The following is an 18,615-nucleotide window of genomic DNA, read 5'->3' as shown; positions in this document are numbered from 1 at the left end:
TTCATTTAACACTCAAAAGGTTATTGTAGCCAGAAATGAGTTAGTCTATACCCGTCCTTCCTACTGAAGAATTATTTTCCTCATTACAAAATGTAACATTAATCTTCAAAGTTACAAAGGGAGTAATATTTTGCATAGTTCTTAGTAAACAAGTATGTGCAAGTAAACAAAAATACTTGTTATCAACCCCTTCTAGTTGCTAATCAACAAATATACTAAGTTCTACTAAAATGTTATATAATGAATATAAAAGTAGTTAATCCTAGATTGGGTTATTTCTAACTGATTTTTTTTTAGCAGATCCAATAAATTGAATCAACTTCTGGTCTTGAGTATACAAGATCATTGTTTCATAAAGCAAGCATCCCCGATCTCCCACTAAGAGAGCCCATAAAACCACTTCACCTGGCTGTACCAATAACACAATATAATGGAATTTTCTATTAATACATATAACTTCTTATTTCACAAGTGCCACTTGAAATGACATTCTATTTGATGTCCTATTTTATTGGTTTCAGACAATAACCTTTAGTGTGGCATGAGATCCTTGTCATTGATATAGATCTTAGTGAAGCTTGACACACGGATTTCATTCTTTAGACATCCGTCTAACCTTCTACCAGGATCTGACTTTAATAGATGATTATGCTTTAAGTATGCCAGGAAGCAAAATAACACCTCACACTTGTCAGAATGGCTAAAATCAAAAACATAAGAAACGACAAGTGTTGGTGAGGATGTGGAGAAAAAGTAACACTCTTGCACTGTTGGTGGGAATGTAAACTGGTGCAGCCAGTGTGGAAAACAGGTTGGAGGTTCCTCAAAAAGTTAAAAATAGAACTAACTTATGATCCAATAATGGTGCTACTGGGGATTTACCCTCAAGATACAAAAATACAGGGGCACCTGTGTGGCTCAGTCAGCGGACCAGAGGACTCTTGATTTTGGCTCAGGTCATGATCTCTTGGATTCGTGGAATGGAACCCATGTTGGGCTCTGTGCTGACAACACACAGCTGGCTTGAGATTCTATCCCCCCTCTCTCTCTGCCCCTCCCCCCACTCATGCACACAGTCTCTCTCAAAATAAATTTTTAAAAAGATACAATAGCACTAATTCAAAAGAATGCATGCACTCCGATGTTTATAGCAGCATTATTTAAACTAGCCAAATTATGGAAATACCTCAAGTATCCAATTACTGATGAATGGATAAAGAAAATGTGATACATGTATATATATACATACATATACATACATACATACACATACACATACACTGGAATCTTATTCAGCCACAAAAGAATGAAATCTTGTCATTTGCAATGACATGGATGGAGCTCAAGAGTATAATGCTAAGTGAAATAAGTCCATCAGAGAAAGATAAATACAGTATGATTTCACTCATGTGACTTTAAGAAATGAAACAAATAAGTAAGGGGAAAGAGAGGGAGAGAGAGAAGCCAAGAAACAGGTTCTTAACTGTTGAGAATAAACTGGTGGTTACCAGAGGGGAGGTGGGTGAGGGGAATGGGTGAAATAGATGATGAGTTAAGTAGTACATTTGCCATGATGAGCCCTGGGTGATGCATGGAATTGTTGAATCGCTATATCATACACCTGAAACTAATCTAACACTGTATGTTAACTATACTACAATTAAAATGTTTTAATATGTCAGGAAGCAACTGAGATTTTCAAACCCATCAAGTTGAAGTATATGAAAGCAGAAGATCTTCAAGAACCTTTCCTAGATCTAATCTAAAGAGAATCCTGAGAAGATGATTGAGATGTATTTTCCTCTTGCTAACCCAGTGCAATGAGAAAGATGTAACAATTTATTCTAATTTATAAAACACATGAATTCAGAACGATGAATGGAAAATACGTGGAAGGTAGAAAAATGTGACAGTCCACTTATTCACAATCTTGTACAGGCCTTCACTAAGGAAATGACACCAAAACCTAGGTCAATAAGTGTTCTGTGTTAAAGTATCACCTGAGAAGTTCTGTGTTAAAGTATCACCTGAAATAAACTGAACTTGCTTTGCCTCTTACCTCTCTAAAACATTTGCTTCGCAAAAAAGAAAATTACACAAAATATAATTCCTCAAGGATGTAAAGATAAATGTATTAGTGAACTCACCTGAATATCTTGTGCTTCGTCCTTACATTCATGAAAATCTATGGACGTTAATAAGGGATCTTTTTTCTCACAGCTCTCCAGACTGCTTAGCAAGTCCGCATAGTTGGGCTGGGGGAAGATCACGTGACTCTCCCGGGAGTCCGCCCTGAGCGAGACCTCGTGCGAATACGTCTGCAGAAAAGCGCGCACCCCGTCCACGCCCACAAAGCGCGAGGCCGGCACGCCCGCCAATCCAGCCCCCGCAGCCTGGAGCAGGCGCGACGAGTGCCAACGCCTTAGCCTGAGTCCCAGCAGCACGATCACAAAAGCGAGGAAGACACAGGAGACTGCGGCCACTGCCACCACCAGGTACAGCGTGAGGCCTGAGGCATCAGGGTCAGCTGGGGGCTCCAAACTACCCAGATCGGCCAGGACATCTGGGATGCTGTCGGCCACAGCCACGGTGAGCGTGACGGTGGCCGAGAGTGGGGGTTTGCCGTGGTCTTGCACAGCCACCACCAGGCTCTGCTTGAGCGCATCTCTGTCCTGCAGGGCCCGCGCGGTGCGCACCTCGCCCGTGTGCAGCCCCACCGCGAAGAGCCCTGGCTCGCTGGCCTTGAGCAGGCGGTAGGACAGCCAGGCGTTCTGGCCAGAGTCTCTGTCCACCGCCACCACCTTGGTCACCAGGTAGCCGGGCTCTGCGGATCGGGGCGCCAGCTCCACGCCTGTGGAACCGTCGGTGGGGAGGGTGGGGTACAGGATCTCTGGTGTGTTGTCATTCTGGTCAAGAATGAATACACTCAAGGATACATTGCTGCTAAGCGGTGGGTCCCCGCTGTCCTGCGCAGTCACTCTCAGTTGCAGGTCACGGAACTGCTCATAGTCGAAGGAGTACAACGCATACAGGACGCCAGTGTCAGAGTTGATGGACACATAGGAGGACAGGGGTGCCCCCTGGAGCGTGTCTTCAGCCAGGGAGTAAGTGACTTGGGCATTCTCGTGGCTGTCCGGGTCATGTGCAGTCACAGAGAAGATGGAAGCACCTCTGGGGTTGTTTTCAGGGATGTAGACAGAATAGGAGGAGTGGGGGAAGGCAGGCGGGTTGTCGTTGGTATCTGCCACATTCACTGAGATGTGAGTTTCCATGGACAAGGGTGGGGTTCCACCATCTGTGGCTTTCAGTGTGATGTTATACACAGAGAGTTTTTCCCGGTCTAGGTTTTTCGCAGTCACCAACCTATAATAATTGTCTATTGATCTTTCTAATTTAAAAGGCAGATTTTCTGTAATACTGCAGGTCACCTCACCATTCTTCCCAGAATCTCGATCTTGAAGGTAGAAAAGAGCAATTACTGTTCCAGGAGGAGTGTCTTCAGGGACTGAGTTGCTTACAGATGTTAGAGTCACTTCTGGGGCATTGTCATTCACATCTAAAATTGTGATAATTACTTTAGCCCGTGTCATACTACCAGGACCGTCCTGAGCCTGAACTTCCATTTCATAGTAGCTGGATTCTTCATAATCTAGGCTTTCTAAAGTTGCTAATTCTCCTGTATGAGAGTTCAGTTGGAATATCTGTAAAATTTTTTGAGTTATTTTCCGGAAAGAGTATGTCACTTCCCCATTGACTCCCTCATCTAGGTCAACAGCGTGTACCGTGAGCAATCTTGTGCCCACTGGCACGTTCTCAGGGACAGTTACTTGGTACTGAGGCAAAGAGAAGACTGGCGCGTGATCATTCACATCCACCACTGTTACTTGGATGTGGGCGGTTTCTGATCGGGGTGGGTCGCCGCCGTCAGAGGCTGTAAGGAGTAGGTGGTGGACAGCCTCTTCCTCTCGATCCAGCACTCTTTCCAGCACTAATTCCGGATATTTAGCTCCATCATCTCCAGTCTGCACAATCAGGGAGAAGTGATGATTGGGACTGAGCTGGTAGCTCTGGAGGGAGTTCGTGCCCACATCTGGATCCCTAGCCTCATTTAAAGGAAACCGCACCCCAGGAGCTGTGTTCTCCATTATTTTTACAGTCATTTCTTCCATCAAGAATCTAGGAGCGTTGTCATTAACATCTATTATTTCCACTTCTACAGGGTAAAGACTCATTTTATCCATCAGGATGTTAAATTTCATCAGGCACCGTGCACTCTGAGCACAGAGCTCCTCCCGGTCTATTCTGCCCGCAGTGACCAAGCTGCCGCTTCGCGGATTCAGAGCGAAAAGCTGTGTCCTACCTCTGGAGACGATGCGGATTCCGTGCTCTGCCAGTTCCAGGGGCTCCAGGCCCAGATCCTTAGCGATATTACCCACAAAAGACCCTGTGTCTATCTCCTCCGGCAATGAATAGAAAATATGTCCTGCCCAAGCTTCCCTCCGGGTCCCCAGGAGGATGGAGAGCAGGATGAATCCTCTGTAGTCTCGACCCCTCTGCGGAGTCGCCATTGTTGTCCTGCTGATCTTGTTAGACACTGGGCTATCTCGTCTTGTGCTTCTGGATGCCAATGTGTCAGCGTGGAATCCTTTGTATTCATAAAAGAATCCCAGAATTTAGTATAATAGAGACCTGAGTTTGATGCAGACTGGAAGAGAATTTGTCTCAATCTGGTGTTTCTTTGTACTGTAAAAGCTCAGTGCCTCTGGCAGATCTTATTGCACCATTTTCCCCATGGTTAGTGAACAGCGGCGCTCAGAGTCCTTACTAGGTTACTGCACCATATTGAATCAAAATAACTGATTTTTCAGAAAGTTGTTTTATCCTTCAAAATTCGTCCATTTATATTCCTTCGATCTATACATCTGATATAATTTAAAAGTACATTCCAATTAAATGAAATAATGCAACAGTGCTTATGATGGGTGCTTATTAATTGCAGATAATTAAAAAAAATTTTTTTCTGTTTTGCATTGCAACTTTGAAATCATGTTGGGTACTGCCTCAGACTTCATTGAACATGGAGTAAAAGCAGTGTTTGCAGGTTTAAAAAAAGTATGATTTATTTGAAAAGATGTATGTATACGTAAGAAAGATGTTACCTAGAAACTGTTTTCATCCGAGTATAATAAATTTAAGTTAATTCATTAATATTGAACACATACTATGTGCTAGACACCACCACATAAGACTCAGAGAGTCAAATTTTTCTTTAAAATACAGAGAGGATATTATTTAATAAAGTTTTTGATAGGAAAGAAACTTAGAGATGATTTAGTCCAATACCTTCATTTTAATGCTTTTAAAAATGAGAGAAAATTACTTTGTCCTTGATTATATAATAGTAGAACCAACGTTGGAATACAAATATCCTCACTTCCAGTGTTTTGAGAAGAAAAAAGAAAACCATTTGCCTTGGCTGATGCTTTATGCTCAAAAAGTGCCATTAGAGATGTGGCGAGAAGCCAATCAGTAACAGTCAGCTATAGAAGAAACTCATTTTATACAGAAGGCAGGAATTTGCAGAGATTCTACTAGCTGCAGAGTGTTAAGAAAGTGGGTGTTGACCACGTCTTTTCATTATGCAATTCAAATATTCTTCCTACTCTGGATGATTATTCTAGAATAAATGAAAAAAGGTAGGTCTCCAGATAGCCCTTGAACATACATACAGAACTGTCCTGAGAAGATCCTTATAGGTACCAATTTTTCCACTTATGTTAATTAAGTAAAACAGACTTGTTGATGGATCAGTTCTTCTCAGCTGATAGAAATAAAGTTCCTTTCACAGAGTTGCAACAGAAAAGAGAGTTACCTGTCCTGAAATGAAGACCTGGCAAGATATAACCCTGCTTCCATGGGGCACCTGGCTGGCTCAGTTGGAAGAGGGGGCAATTCTTGATTTTGAGGTTGTGCGTTCAGGCGCCACGTTAGGTTTAGAGATTACTTATGTAAATAAACTTAAAAAAAAAAAAGAAATAACCTTGCCTTGTAAATTATTTTAAGCCATAAGGGGAGCAGATAGGAGCACTAGGAGGAAGAAATCAGAAGTAGCACTGAAAATGCTTAGCTTAGTTGCTGGAGATTTCCTAAGTAATCTTTTTTTTTTAATGTTTTATTTCTGACACAGAGAGAGAGAGAAAGAGAGAGAGAGAGAGATACTGTGAGCAGGGGAGGGTCAGAGAGAGAGGGAGACACAGAATCTGAAACAGGCTCCAGGCTCCGAGCTGGCTGTCAGTACAGAGCCCGACGCGGGGCTCGAACCCACAAACCATGAGATCATGACCTAAGCCCAAGTCGGATGCTTAACCAACTGAGCCACCCAGTCGCCCCTCCTAACTAAGTAATCTATTTCTGCTCTCTGATGACACTGGCCCAAAATACAGGCAATACTTCGAATGAAATGCTGTTTTAATCTATCAAAATAATTCAGAACTATGTTTTTTTCATTTTGTTCAAAGGAGTATTACAGATGAATTCCATAAATAGGAGTTAAATACTATTTGTTTAGTAGTAATCCTGAACTTCTTGTTGATGTAAACAAAGTCATTAAAGATCATGAGTACTTTCAGGCATGTTCAAACAAAACTTTTGTGTATGAATATTATAGCTGCCAATGTTGTGATCTTTTTGCTGCCTAACACTTCAAAAATCATAGTATAATCTCGCACTGTTTCTTATTCTACTATTTTTTAAAAAGTCTCAGTTAACTTATTACTTCTGGATACTTTCTTTGGAACTAATAAGTAAGATCTAGATAAATAAGATTATGAACATACTCTGAACATAAGGTATACTTTAGGGAGTAACTGGCTTTATATCTCTAGTGATCAATTTTTCTAAGTTATTCTACAACATAAGTTTAAATATTAAAGAACTCTACTAGACCATTAAGATATGTTAAATATAAACATACTATATAAAATTGAAATAAGTCTACAGTTTTAAAGGAAATATGTTACTATTGTTGAGTTTTTAGGAAGAATCGACCTTCATTTGTTTACTTGCATAAAAAATCCTATGGAAAAAATTCTATGGAAAGTCTAATTGATTTCCCAGGCACTGAGTTATTCATCTTCTCTCTTTACTGAAGTTTTTTCTATTGAGAAAACATTTGTTTGGAGTTTTGTTTAGGTCTTCATTTCCAGGCAAACATGTAGATATTTTCTATTTCTCTCTGAGATTTTACTTCTTCCCACTGATAACTGTCACATCAATAGAAGTTTGGTCAGATGGGTGGTTTACAAAGATGGTAAGCTAGCCCAATAATTTGGTAGGTTTTCTTCCTGATGCTTCAAAATGCAGTACTCAAAATTTGAGACTGCCTATCTTATTAATAATGATCTGTATGGTATGTAGGTCCGAGAACCTCAGTCAGTCAGAATTTAGAAAATTCCATGACTGCTAGGATTTAACACCTGGTTAGCCAACATGAATAAATGATATTATTAAGAGTAGAATCTGATAGTTTTTCTCAATAAAATATTTCATTTATTTAAATGAAATGATCATAGGTAATTCAGGTAAGAGAATGAAATAAACCATCCTACTATCCCGTTAGTGAGTGAACAGATAAGAGAATAAAGTAAACCAGCCTACTATCCATAGAACCCAGTTAAAGAGCTTTGCTTATAACAATGGAGGATTAAGATGTAATTTATTTTTGTTTATTTTATTCAAGTGTAGTTTGACTCATCCAGAATTGGTGCTATAAAAAAATAACACTTACACTCTAGATCATATCAAACAAATCTTAATACTTGTATGAGATAATCTGACTCCCATAACCAATACCCAAGATTCAAATTCTTTAAAATTATTTACTAGTAAATTCTGAGTAAAACCATCAAAGCATTATATCACAAACGTCCAAACAAATCAAATTTGAAAACGTGTATGTCTGGAATCTCTTAGTTAGTCATATACATTTGGAATCTTGAAATAAATAATTCTAAAATAAACTCTGAGATGTAAATATCACAATATTGATTTAGGGAAACATAGAATACCTTTAGCATCTGACTTAAAGGCATCAACTCAATGTTATCTTAAAGATGATTGGGGCACCTAGGTGTCTCAGTCTCAGATAAGCATCCAACTTCAGCTCAGATCATGGTATCACAGCTAGCGGGCTTGAGGCCCACAGCAGGCTCTGCGCTGACAGCTCAGAGCCTGGAGCCCGCTTTAGATTCTGTGTTCCCTCTCTCCCTCCCTCTCAACCCATGTGCACACACACTCTCTCTCTCTCAAAAAGAAAGAAACTTTTTTTTTAAAGACTTATAATTTCAGGTTACAAAAGAAGGTTCTCATTTATTTTCAACAGATCTTTTCAATTATTTATGTTAAATGTGCATACCAAATTTAGAAACATAAGTGGCCAATCTATTGCATTATCAGAGCATAGAACCCTCCAGCTCAGGAATGGAAAAGACCTGGGCTATCATGTACCTCAACAACTCATCCAATTATATTATCCCCTGTATTCTATTAATTCCAGGGCCAACATTTGAAAGGAGCTAGTAATAGAACCTATTACCTCCTAGGCAACCCATTTTCAATTAGGACAACTACAACAACTCAAAACTTTGCTTTTTTCTACTCACTAAGCCACAGTTTCATTCACACTTTGGGCCATGATGAATGAGACTAATCATTCTTCTAATGACAACTCTCCTATCCTTAAATATTTGGATACAGTTTCTATATGACAGAAGCCTTATTTTATGTGGGTTAAATATGCTAAATTATTTAAATTATTATTTGAACTCTATCAATCCTTCATTCTCCCATTCAATATTCAGTCCTCTATTTTTAGAGATAATATCCTTATAAGTGGACACAATAATAGTTAAAAATTCATTTTGGGGGCTTCTGGGTGGTTCACTAGATTAGCACCTGACTTCATCTGGGATCATGATCTCCTGATCTGTGAGTTCCAGCCTTGCATCAGGCTCTCTGCTGTCAGCACAGAGCCTGCTTCAGATCCTCTGTCCCCCCTTCTTTCTGCCCCTCCCCTGCTTGTGTACAAGAATGCACTCTCTCTCCTCTCTCTCTTTCTCTCTCAAAAGTAAACATTAAAAATTGTTTTAAAAACTCATTTTCACTTTTAAATACTATCAAGCACACAGATTGCAGAACATTGTAGTAGCCATACAGTATCAGATGCTTACATTTGTTAACATGTTAACAATTATACCTGTTAACTATTATAATACTGGTGATGTCAACAAATAATTGTTCACTATACTACTTTATAGTTGAAAAAATTTTTAACTATTTTGTTATATATTCTCAGAATTTGTGTGAGATAGATAAGACAAGTCTTTTTAATTAAAATTTTACTTTAAAAACTATAGATATTGTGACTGGCCCAAGATGATTAACAAACAGTTCCAGGAAAGTTATTCAGGCTTTCTAACACCAAAATCAGGTCTTCTTTGCTACAGATGTCAATTATGTTTATCTTTCATAAAAATAATTTTTGATTCCTAAGTAGTAAAGGGGGAAAATATCTCTCACAAATATCCACTATTTCAGAAAACACTTACTATTAATTAACACTGGGAAAAACTGAGACCTTGACCTTCTTTAACAAAGGCTGCAATTCAGAGGTTTGTTTTTTTTTTTTTTACATTAGAAAAAGAATCTCATGGGGCATCTGAGTGGCTCAATCTATTGAGGGTCTCTGGATTTCAGCTCAGGTAGGCTGAAGCACCACTTCAGGCTCTGCCTACATGGGATTTTCTCTCTCTCTCTCTCTCTCTCTGCCCCTCCCCTGACCGCACACTCTCTCTCTCAAAATAAATAAAAAACATTTTAAAAAGGAAAGAAAAAGAATCTCACAAACGTCAGAATGCAGGAAAATGCACGCACGCGTGCGCTCACACACACGCACTCAAACTCTAACAAACGAGAAGAAGGCAGCCCAAGACAGAAAGAGCTTGCCAGCAGAGAAGAAAATCTGCATCATACATTAAAGTGGGGTTTTTTCTGCATGAAATTAAACGAAACTAAGATTTAATAGAGCTCAACTGGTATCTTAATTCTCAAAATTGACTCACTGCAAAGACTAAGAAAAGGAAGTACTGATCAAAGAAAATTTTAAACGTTCTTGTTCAAATAAAACAAATAAAAGGAAAAATCTCACCTGAACAAGGGAGTCTTCCTCTTTACAAAACCCTGAATCTTCCTTAATCAAAAGAGGCTCGCTTTTCCCACAGCTTTCCTGACTGAGAAGCGTGTCCGCATAGTTGGGCTGGGGGAAGATCACGTGACTCTCCCGGGAGTCCGCCCTGAGCGAGACCTCGTGCGAATACGTCTGCAGAAAAGCGCGCACCCCGTCCACGCCCACAAAGCGCGAGGCCGGCACGCCCGCCAATCCAGCCCCCGCAGCCTGGAGCAGGCGCGACGAGTGCCAACGCCTTAGCCTGAGTCCCAGCAGCACGATCACAAAAGCGAGGAAGACACAGGAGACTGCGGCCACAGCCACTACCAGGTACAGCGTGAGGTCAGAATCGTCCGGGTGGGCCGAGGGCCTGATGCTGCCCAGGTCAGCCAGGACGTCTGGGATGTTGTCGGCCACAGCCACGGTGAGCGAGACGGTGGCCGAGAGTGGGGGTTTGCCGTGGTCTTGCACAGCCACCACCAGGCTCTGCTTGAGCGCATCTCTGTCCTGCAGGGCCCGCGCGGTGCGCACCTCGCCCGTGTGCAGCCCCACCGCGAAGAGCCCTGGCTCGCTGGCCTTGAGCAGGCGGTAGGACAGCCAGGCGTTCTGGCCAGAGTCTCTGTCCACCGCCACCACCTTGGTCACCAGGTAGCCGGGCTCTGCGGATCGGGGCGCCAGCTCCACGCCTGTGGAACCGTCGGTGGGGAGGGTGGGGTACAGGATCTCTGGTGTGTTGTCATTCTGGTCAAGAATGAATACACTCAAGGATACATTGCTGCTAAGCGGTGGGTCCCCGCTGTCCTGCGCAGTCACTCTCAGTTGCAGGTCACGGAACTGCTCATAGTCGAAGGAGTACAACGCATACAGGACGCCAGTGTCAGAGTTGATGGACACATAGGAGGACAGGGGTGCCCCCTGGAGCGTGTCTTCGGCCAGGGAGTAAGTGACTTGGGCATTCTCGTGGCTGTCCGGGTCATGTGCAGTCACAGAGAAGATGGAAGCACCTCTGGGGTTGTTTTCAGGGATGTAGACAGAATAGGAGGAGTGGGGGAAGGCAGGCGGGTTGTCGTTGGTATCTGCCACGTTTAGGGAAATAATCGTTTCTGTAGACAGAGGTGGAATTCCTTTGTCTGTGACTGTTACAGTGATGTTATATAAAGATACCTGTTCTCGATCTAGCACTGTCTTGGTCACTAATCGATAATAATTGTCTACTGATTTTTCCAGCTCAAATGGCATACTTCTTGAGATGGAGCATGTTACCAGGCCATTCAGTCCAGAGTCTCTATCATATACTTGAAAAAGAGCAATTACTGTTCCTGGAGGCATATTTTCAGCAACTGATCTGCTTCCAGATGTAACCACCACTTCTGGTACATTGTCATTTACATCCAAGATAGTTATTAAGACTTTTGCTCTGTCAAGGAGACCTGGCCTATCTCTGGCTTCAACATCCAGTTCATAAAAGCTTGAATCCTCATAGTCTAGATTTGCAGAGGTTGAGATTTCTCCAGTGAAAGCATTCAAGCAGAAAATCTTTGAGATCTTTTCTGTTACCCTCAGGAAGGAATACATTACTTCTGCGTGGACTCCTTCATCCTGGTCAGTAGCATTTACCGACAACACTGGTGTGCCTACTGGCAGGTTTTCAGGAACACTCATGCGGTACACAGGCTGAGTAAATACTGGAGCATTGTCATTCACGTCTAGGACAGTTACCAGAATTCGAGCAGTGCCTGAGCGAACAGGTGCACCCCCATCCACAGCAGTAAGGATAAGGTGGTGAATGGCCTCTCCCTCACGATCCAGGGCATGCTCAAGCACCAACTCCGGGTATATGGGCCTATCAGCTTCACTCCGGACATCCACTGAGAAGTGACTATTCTTGCTGAGTTTGAAGCCTTGAAGAGAGTTCATTCCCACATCCAAGTCATAGACTTCCATTAGTGGAAAACGAGAGGAAGGGAGAGCATTTTCCGGAATTTTTACTTCTAATTCTCCCCTAAAGAATTGGGGTGAATTGTCATTAATGTCCACTATTTCTACCTCTACGGGATAAAGATTTAGTTTATCCTCAATGAGGATATTAAAACTCACCAGACACCGCGCAGTCTGGGCGCAGAGCTCCTCCCGGTCTATTCTGTCCGCAGTGACCAAGTTGCCGCTTCGTGAGTTCAGAGAAAAAAGCTGCATCCTACCTCTGGAGACAATGCGGACTCCACGCTCCCCTAGCTCCCGTAGCTCCAGCCCCAGATCGTCAGCGATGTTTCCCACAAAAGAACCTTTGTCCAGCTCTTCAGGAATGGAATAATGTATCTGCCTGGACCGAGCACCCCCCAGAATCCCCAGGAGATTGAAGAGCACCACTAATCCACTCTCGTGCCAGTGCTTTTGCAGAGCTGCCATGGCTGGCTCCTTAAGGACTTCCTTGGGATTGCGAATAGGGGGAGCAGGTCCACAATCACATTTTTGTGCTTCTCCCAAAGAGAAGCCAAGGTCCATGAACAAGTAGAAGTCAGATGCGAAGCGTTTTAGATTAGAATTTCTGCGCAGCTGGAGAGCTATGGTGTCTGATCTGCTTTGTGCTGGTGGATATTACTCGAGTTATCATTGCTTTCTTTGCCCAGATTAGTGAACAGCGACGCTTAGAGTCCTAACTTAATACTGCACCGTTTTTGTGAAACCATCTTACAAAGAATCTTACTCATTTCTGCTAAATCTGCTTAGATGTCACTCATAGTATTTCCCTCTCCAAGAAGAATAAAAGAGAATATTTCAAATAATTTTATATATTCCCTGGAATTTACCACCTACTTTTTTGTGTCAATAGCTCTGAGGGCCTTGGAGAAAAGAAATAAGATTACACTTTTCTGTAAATTTGAATTATATTCCACCATTATTTATATTCGTCCCATTTTAATTTTTCAATGTTTCGTATTTTTATTAAAACTCCAGTTAGTTAAGATATAGTGTAATATTAGTTTCAGGAATAGATTTTATTGATTCATCATGTAACACCCAGGGCTCATCACAAGTGCCCTCCTTAACACCCAGCACCCATTTTACCCCACTCCCCCACCTCCCTTCCAGCAACCCTCAGTTTGTTCTCTATAGTGACGAGTCTCTTTTATTTGTCCCATTTTCAATAAGGCCACCAAAAACCACACATGTGGAACCAATCCATCTACTGCCAGTTACAAGTATTGCCAATTTTAGATGTCATCATCTATTTTATGACAGACCGGGAGGAGATCTGCGCCCAGACTGCGCGGTGTTTGGTGAGTTTATGAACACACAGATTAATAAATGCCCCAGCATAGACAATATTTCTGTATACTTTTGAAATCATGAAAAGGGGGTGCTTAGCTGGCTCAAAGTGGCCTGTGACTCTTGATATCAGGGTCACAAATTTAAGCCCCATGTTGGATGTAGGGATTACTTAAATGAATTTTTAAAAATGTGAAAATATATTGTCTACAATGAGAAAAACTTATATTAATATATACAAAACATAGTTTAGGATTAACTGCATTGAAACTAAGTAAACCACTTAATTGCCTACATTTGTGTTTAATTATGTTTCCCAAAGACAGTGTAATGCTAATGTATCAAAAATGTTTCATGATATGTGGTTTTATGTTTTTAGTGTTTATTTATTTATTTTTTTAATGTTTTATTTATTTCTAGGAGAGAGAGAGAGAGACAGCGTGAGCAGGGGAGGGTCAGAGAGAGAGGGAGTCACAGACTCCGAAACAGGCTCCAGGCTCTGAGCTGGCAGTCAGCACAGAGCCCGACGCGGGGCTCGAACCCACAAACCGCGAGATCATGACCTAAGTGAAAGTCGGACGCTTAACCGCTTAACCGACTAAGCCACCCAGGTGCCCCTAGTGTTTATTTTTGAGAGACAGAGAGTACAAGTGGGGAAGGGGCAGAGAGAGGGAGACACAGAAGCCAAAGCAGGTTCCAGGCTCCAGCTATCAGCACAGAGCCTAACCACAGACGTGGGGCTCAAACCTACGAACCATGAGATCATGACCTGAACTGAAGTCAGACACTTAACCGACTGAGCCACCCAGGTGTCCCCATGATATGTGGTTTTAGATTTAACAAAATTTTCAAGACATCACAAGGCCACTTTCTATGAAAGACTGCAAAACATAAAAAATTCTAACACCGCCCCCCCACAAAGCAATGCCCAGAAAAATCAACAAAACACAATAAAATCAGGGTATAGTTCGCCTGTATACTTTTTGCCTCTAAAATAATTACTGATCTAATTATACTTATGTAAATAAAGGGTTTTGAAGTAACTCACCTGTTGCAAATTGACTGAATTAGAAGTCATTTTGGGATCGGCATTACTGGTACTTTCAAACCAAGAGGCTTCGTTACATAGAAGATCTTGTGATGGACCATTTTCAGGCTTTATACTGAGAAATTTAAACTCAGTCTCTGAGGAATGTGACGCAGCACATAGATTGTAAGAATAAGGCAAAGTGCCTTCGCTAAAGTTGGGGATAACCCCAGATCCAGTCTGGGAGCAGACATCAGTCTTAAAGCAGCTCCAAGCGGAAGGGCTCGAGGAGCGTGGCAGGCTCAGGGCAACCGCCAGAATCACGGCGGCGAGGAGGAAGAGCACGGAGATCAAGGCCAAGGCCACCACCAGGTAAAACTGCAGCTCGGCCTGGGGGTCAGAGGGTGTAGGATGGTCGCTGAAATCTGGCAGCGCCTCTTGTAGGCTGTCTGCGAAAACCAGGAGCAACGTGACAGTTGCGGAAAGGGGCGGCTGTCCCCCGTCCCGCACGGCGACCAGCAGGCGCTGGCGCGCCGCGTCCCGGTCGCCCAAAGCACGCGCAGTGCGCACCTCGCCCGTGCGCAGCCCCAGGCTGAAGAGTCCGGGCTCGCTGGCCTGCAGCACGTGGTACGACAGCCAGGCATTGTGTCCCGAGTCGGCGTCCACCGCCACCACCTTGGTGACCAGGTAGCCGGGCTGCGCGGCGCGCGGCACCGTGTCGAAGAGCGCCGAGCCGTCGGGCCCCAGCGCCGGGTACAGCACCCTGGGCGCGTTGTCGTTGCGGTCGCCCACCAACACGCGCAGGCTCACGTTGGCGCTGAGCGCTGGCGAGCCCTGGTCGCGCGCCTGCACCGTCAGCTCGAAGGCGCGCAGCTGCTCGTGATCGAAGGCGCGCTGCGCGAACACCACGCCGCTCTGCGTGTTCACGGACACGTAGGACGCCAGCGCCCGTGGCTCCAGGTCGCTGGCCACGATGGAGTAGGAGACGTGGCCGTTGGATCCCAGGTCGGGATCTGAGGCGCTGACTTGGAAAATAGAAGCTCCGGGAGGGTTGTTTTCTGCTACGTGGACCACGTAAGAGGCCTGGTGGAAAACAGGAGCATTGTCGTTGACATCTGCAATTTTCAAGGTGATGCTTCTGTTGGAGGAGAGGGGCGGCCTTCCCCTGTCAGTGACTGTGATGGTTATGTTGTATTCTGGAGTCTGCTCTCGATCTAGGGCTCCATCTGTGACCAACTTGTATGTGTTTTTTATATCTTGAACTATTTTAAACGGGAACTTTCCTTTTAGTTGGCAGAAAACTTCCCCATTATATCCAGAATCGAGGTCATATGTTTTGATCAGGGCAACAACAGTCCCCAACTTAGCATCCTCTAGAATATGTTTAGATTCAGAATCCAGGGTTATCTCTGGAGCATTGTCATTTTCATCCAAAATATCTATTTGTACTTTACAGTGTGCTGTGTGACGTCCACCATCCTTTGCTTCCACCCCAATTGTGTAGCTCTCTCTCTGTTCAAAGTCCAGTCCTCCACTAGTGGTGAGTTCCCCTGTTGTACTGTCCAGTTTGAACAGCTGTCTCACTGCCTTACCAATGTTGATGAAAGTGTAGGTGATCTCAGCATTGACCCCTTCATCCAAGTCAGTGGCCATCACTCTTAGTATAGAGGAGCCCACTGGCAGGTTCTCAGGAACACTGACCCTATAAATCTCCTGGGTAAACACTGGTGCATTATCATTTGCATCTGCCACAACCACCATGATCTGGGTAGTGCAGCTTCTGGCTGGGTTACCCCCATCCACAGCCGTGAGGACCAGGTGGTGGCGGGACTGCTCCTCCCTGTCCAGGGGAGTCTTCACTACCAGTTCTGGGTACCTACTGCCATCTGGATTCTCCTTCTGCATCAAAGAGAAGTGTGGGTTGGGACTGAGGTAATACTGCTGCAGGGAATTGACACCTACATCTGAATCTTGTGCAGGTTCCAGGGCAAAGGTGGCTCCAGTTACAGCAAGTTCACTGATTTCCAATTCAGTGATATTTTGGCTAAACGTTGGTGGGTTGTCATTGACATCCTGAATTACCACACTTACATGAAAAAAGTTCAAAGGCTTTTCAGCGACCAATTCGAATTCTAGAACACATGTTGACTTCTCGCCACAAATTTGCTCTCGGTCTATACGGTCACTAACAAGCAAGTCCCCATTCTCAGTACTCACTGTGAAGAATTTCTTCTGTGCACTAACCCGCAGGTTTCGAGCAGGCAAATCTCGCACACCAAGCCCCAGGTCCTTGGCGAGGTTCCCTACAAGTGATCCCCTGGCCAGCTCCTCCGGAATAGTATAGAGGATCTGCTCCGAGAGCACCGGGCAGAACAAAGACAACAAAGAGAGAAATGGCATTGGTCTCCGCCCAGCCGGGCCCTTCAGTCCCAAGTGATCTCTCATCCCGCTTTCAGCGCCTTTGCCTTTCTGCCTCTGAAGAGCTACGATCGTTAAATTATCCCAAGAATTCTCGGAGCCGGAGCAACTTCTTGATTTGTCTTGGCAGGCCGATTCTGACAGATACCTTGGCATCAGAGGGCCAGAGGCAGTGTCCAGTTCTCGCGGTTTCGCGGTGGGCTAATGATTTCTTTGCGCCGGGAGAAGCTGATACTTCGCTCAGTACTAGCCAACAGCGGCACCCCGCGTCTGGGCTGCAGAACTGCAGTAGTGGTTACTAAAGCTCCAAGTAAGGAGTGGGTTAGAAGAAAATTCTACTGTGTCCTGATACAGATGCTCATTCTCCTCATTTTACAAGGATTTTAACATTTTAAATATTTACTATATCTTTGGTCTGGCTTTCATTTTATTTGAACCTGAGCTTTATCCATCTAACTCAAGCGATTTTTACTACTCAAGAGCAGAGGTCACTTACTGAAGACATTTATTGGAATTGTGGTGCTTTTCATTTCCATTTTCATAAAATAGCTATAACAACATTTCCCCTGTGTTACTTAGTAAAACTGAGGACCAAGTAAAATTATACGTAGAAAATGCCACAAATGAAAGTAGTGGTGGTGCAGCAGAAAGTGTAATAAGAAAATTCTTGAAATTCCAGCTTGATATGTATTGTTACTCCACTCTATTTTCATGTTTTCTAACTTACAGATGTTACAGATCTCATAGCTTTTGGTTTTATCCTGAGTTTCACTTCCTTCTATATTATCACTGTCATCTTACCCCAAAATAATTGATATGTAAGCAAAGAGACTGAGTGTCCTTATAAAACCGAAGTACGATAAGAAGAATAAACTCCTTTCCTTAGTTTCCAAGTGTCTACTTGCAGATGACTAGTATTTAAAAACTATTCCTCTGATTTTATTTTTTCCACATTACTTTACCATTGTCTTTAACGGTACTGTTTCTTCTCAAGTAACTTAGCAATGGTGAATTATTTGAATTTTGAGGGTGACGTATGAGTCCTTACAATCACATATTCTGAAGAAAGTAATCTATGTCGTCCCCTTTTTTTTTTTTTTGGTCCCAAGGTTACTATCAGATCATCCCAACCCTCTGTTACCAGCATTCTTGCTTGTAAATAAGCATGTCAATTTTTATGTTTCTGATAGGTCTTACAGGTTTAATTCCGTTCCAAACTAGAAATCTTCATAAAGAAACTTTTTTAGCCTACACAATACATTGTCATCCTAAAACTTAGCAGATGTGTAGCAAGGCTGAACTCATAGCAGAATATCATTAACATCATAAACTATTCATTGTATTTAGGATTCTAGGCAGAAACTCATGGACATCTCTACTTCATACAAACATAAAAAAAAAACATACATTCAAGACTTTGCTGCAAAACATGACTAAACAAGTACCTTTCCAACATGGTGTGGAATCCAAAGATTCTTGTTACTCTTTGGATGTATTCACTGTTCAGTAAATCTGCACATTTTACACTGTGATCTTAAGTTTCCATATAAAAATATAATTGAATCCCCTTCAAGTAAATATTTAAAAAATAAAAATTAAGTGGTCACAGGTTCCCACATGTAACAATAAACCATTTGTTTGGTCAGGTAATGTAGCCTACTATCCCATTAATATTTTATTG

General features: G+C 42.9%; 1 protein-coding gene and 1 pseudogene across 8 annotated transcripts in view; both read right to left on the bottom strand.

Annotated features, from left to right (window-relative positions):
- LOC144235274 (protocadherin gamma-C4) overlaps positions 1-18,615 on the bottom strand; it is a 176,380-nt gene that overhangs the window by 111,400 nt on the left and 46,365 nt on the right. The window contains exon 1 of one of the 8 annotated variants that reach the window (XM_077768815.1): positions 14,538-14,582. The exons of 5 other annotated variants lie outside the window; for them this stretch is intronic. In XM_077768815.1, coding sequence (XP_077624941.1) covers positions 14,538-14,567 — 30 coding nt within the window. In that variant the 5' untranslated portion in view covers positions 14,568-14,582. Of the gene's footprint in view, positions 1-2,147; positions 4,631-10,204; positions 12,662-14,537; positions 14,583-18,615 lie in introns of those variants that run through there. 2 more of the 8 variants (XM_077768809.1, XM_077768804.1) reach the window with 2 other exon arrangements.
- LOC144235299 (protocadherin gamma-B3 pseudogene) lies at positions 14,604-17,647 on the bottom strand (annotated as a pseudogene).

This window comes from Crocuta crocuta, unplaced genomic scaffold (genome assembly GCF_008692635.1).
Source record: "Crocuta crocuta isolate KB4526 unplaced genomic scaffold, BGI_CrCroc_1.0 scaffold64, whole genome shotgun sequence".
In the NCBI taxonomy this organism is placed as follows: Eukaryota; Metazoa; Chordata; class Mammalia; order Carnivora; family Hyaenidae; genus Crocuta; species Crocuta crocuta.
This window is presented reverse-complemented; position numbering and strand designations above follow the sequence as displayed.